Below are 1,782 nucleotides of genomic sequence, written 5' to 3' on the forward strand. Positions count from 1 at the left end.
CTAAATACGCTAGTACAAGTAGCTAAATACGCTAGTACAAGTAGCTACATGTGCTAGTACAAGTAGCTACATGTGCTAGTACAAGTAGCTACATATGCTAGTAGCTATAATCTGCAGCCACTTCTTCAGCTCGTCCTCAGCAGGCAGCAGTATGATTATATTGTTTGAGCTCTGACAGGTGGTGTTCCTACATGTTTAAAATAAATCCACAATGCTCGGAGAAACTACATTAGCTCGTACTGTTCACACATAAACAAACTCTGGTTTTGGTCCGTGCCGGATTTCGCGCCCATAATTCACGCAAAGCAGCAGGGGTCTAGGAATAAGGTGGATAGAGCAGGGAAAGGGCTCAAATCCACTTCAGATGTTGGTTCTGCTCAGAAAAGTTCTTCCAGAGGGTTATATTTCTGACATTTAATTCAAGGGAGCCAAAGATGAGGTAATCACATGTTGATCCAGTTACAAACATACATCAGGTTAAAAACTTATAAAAATAAAAAAAATAGATGAGGTTCAAGTGATTTTTATAGCTGTCTCATCTGACACAGAACCAGAGGTGATAGTAGGTATACCAATATGGAAGTCGGCACGTTGCTTATTTTTCAAAACGTTTATATACATATATGGTGGCAGCCATCTTTGATTTTGACATGACGTGAAAGTGCAGGGTGATGGGGGTGAGACTCTTTTCTGCTGCCTCTCGCTCCAACGCGCTTCAGATATGACGATGATTTTCAGACAAAGATGTGGCGCGGAGTATTGATCATAACTCCGGTTTTACTTGGCCTTTCAACACCCTTTAAAAACTGGTTGTTTACTTTCAAATCTGTACATTTAAAATAATAAAGGAGTCTGTGTCTTTCCTGCTAGAGCGACTGAAATCAGTTGTGGCTATCACGGAACAGGTTCATCTAGAATCTGTACCTCTGGCGAGACGTCCTCCATCACAGGGACAGGAGGCAGGAAGGAGCCTCCATCAGTGGGCGGGTTCAGGTACTCGGCGTGCTGAGCGTAGATCCCTGCACCGGAGGGCATCAGCACCTGGACGCCAAACAAGCAAACAGCTGGTAAAAATGCGATTCTTCCACGTGTAAAACGTTGGTGGAGAAACGGTGTGCTGACCTGCGGGTAGTGCTGAACCGGCTGCTGGGGGTGACAGAACATCAGCTGAGGCGCATGCTACCAAACAAACGACAGTAAATCATCTCCTGTCAGACACTTAACGAGGGCGTTAACGAGGTGTACTCACAGAGCAGTGGGGCACGCTGGCGCAGTAGAAGTACGCCACGCCGTTATGGTAGGTGTAGGGACAACCTGTGGACGTGGTCAGGAAGAAGGTCTCACAGGGCACATGATGAGGCAGGCCCGGCTCCAGTGGGGTCAGAAGAGCTGAAACAATGAAAATGATTATCTTTGGGCCGGTGGTTAGAACCCCAAGGATAAAAAACTGTTCTGGGAGCAGTTAGAGGGTCAACAGGTTGGCTTCACTGCATTTTGTTTGTTCACTACTTCTGCAGACTTTGTGCTATTTTAGTTATTTATGAATAAAAAGATTCAGCTCATCCAAGAGCTGATGGGTCAAGTTTTTGTAACTTTCTAATTTTTCAGATTATTTGTTTATATATGAATATTTTCCCCACAGAAACACATCCAGTTCATTACAACCTCTGAAACTTTGGCTGTTGCTTTTACTTTTATGCTACTTTTACCATTTAGCTCCCCTTTTGCAACTTTAAGCTATCCGTTTGCTACCGTTAGCTATCCGTTTGCTACCGTTAGCTA

General features: G+C 44.2%; 1 protein-coding gene across 1 annotated transcript in view; it reads right to left on the bottom strand.

The window, feature by feature from the left end:
• Positions 1–1,782, bottom strand: part of LOC119429005 (protein boule-like) — a 7,661-nt gene that overhangs the window by 1,030 nt on the left and 4,849 nt on the right. The window contains exons 6-9 of the mRNA XM_037696724.1: positions 1,489–1,508; positions 1,250–1,389; positions 1,123–1,179; positions 925–1,041 (exon numbers count right to left, since the gene is read on the bottom strand). Of these exons, the coding sequence (XP_037552652.1) occupies positions 925–1,041; positions 1,123–1,179; positions 1,250–1,389; positions 1,489–1,508 (334 nt within the window). The remainder of the gene's footprint in view (positions 1–924; positions 1,042–1,122; positions 1,180–1,249; positions 1,390–1,488; positions 1,509–1,782) is intronic.

Source organism: Nematolebias whitei, chromosome 23 (assembly GCF_014905685.2).
Source record: "Nematolebias whitei isolate Nwh7 chromosome 23, NemWhi1, whole genome shotgun sequence".
NCBI classification, from domain to species: Eukaryota; Metazoa; Chordata; class Actinopteri; order Cyprinodontiformes; family Rivulidae; genus Nematolebias; species Nematolebias whitei.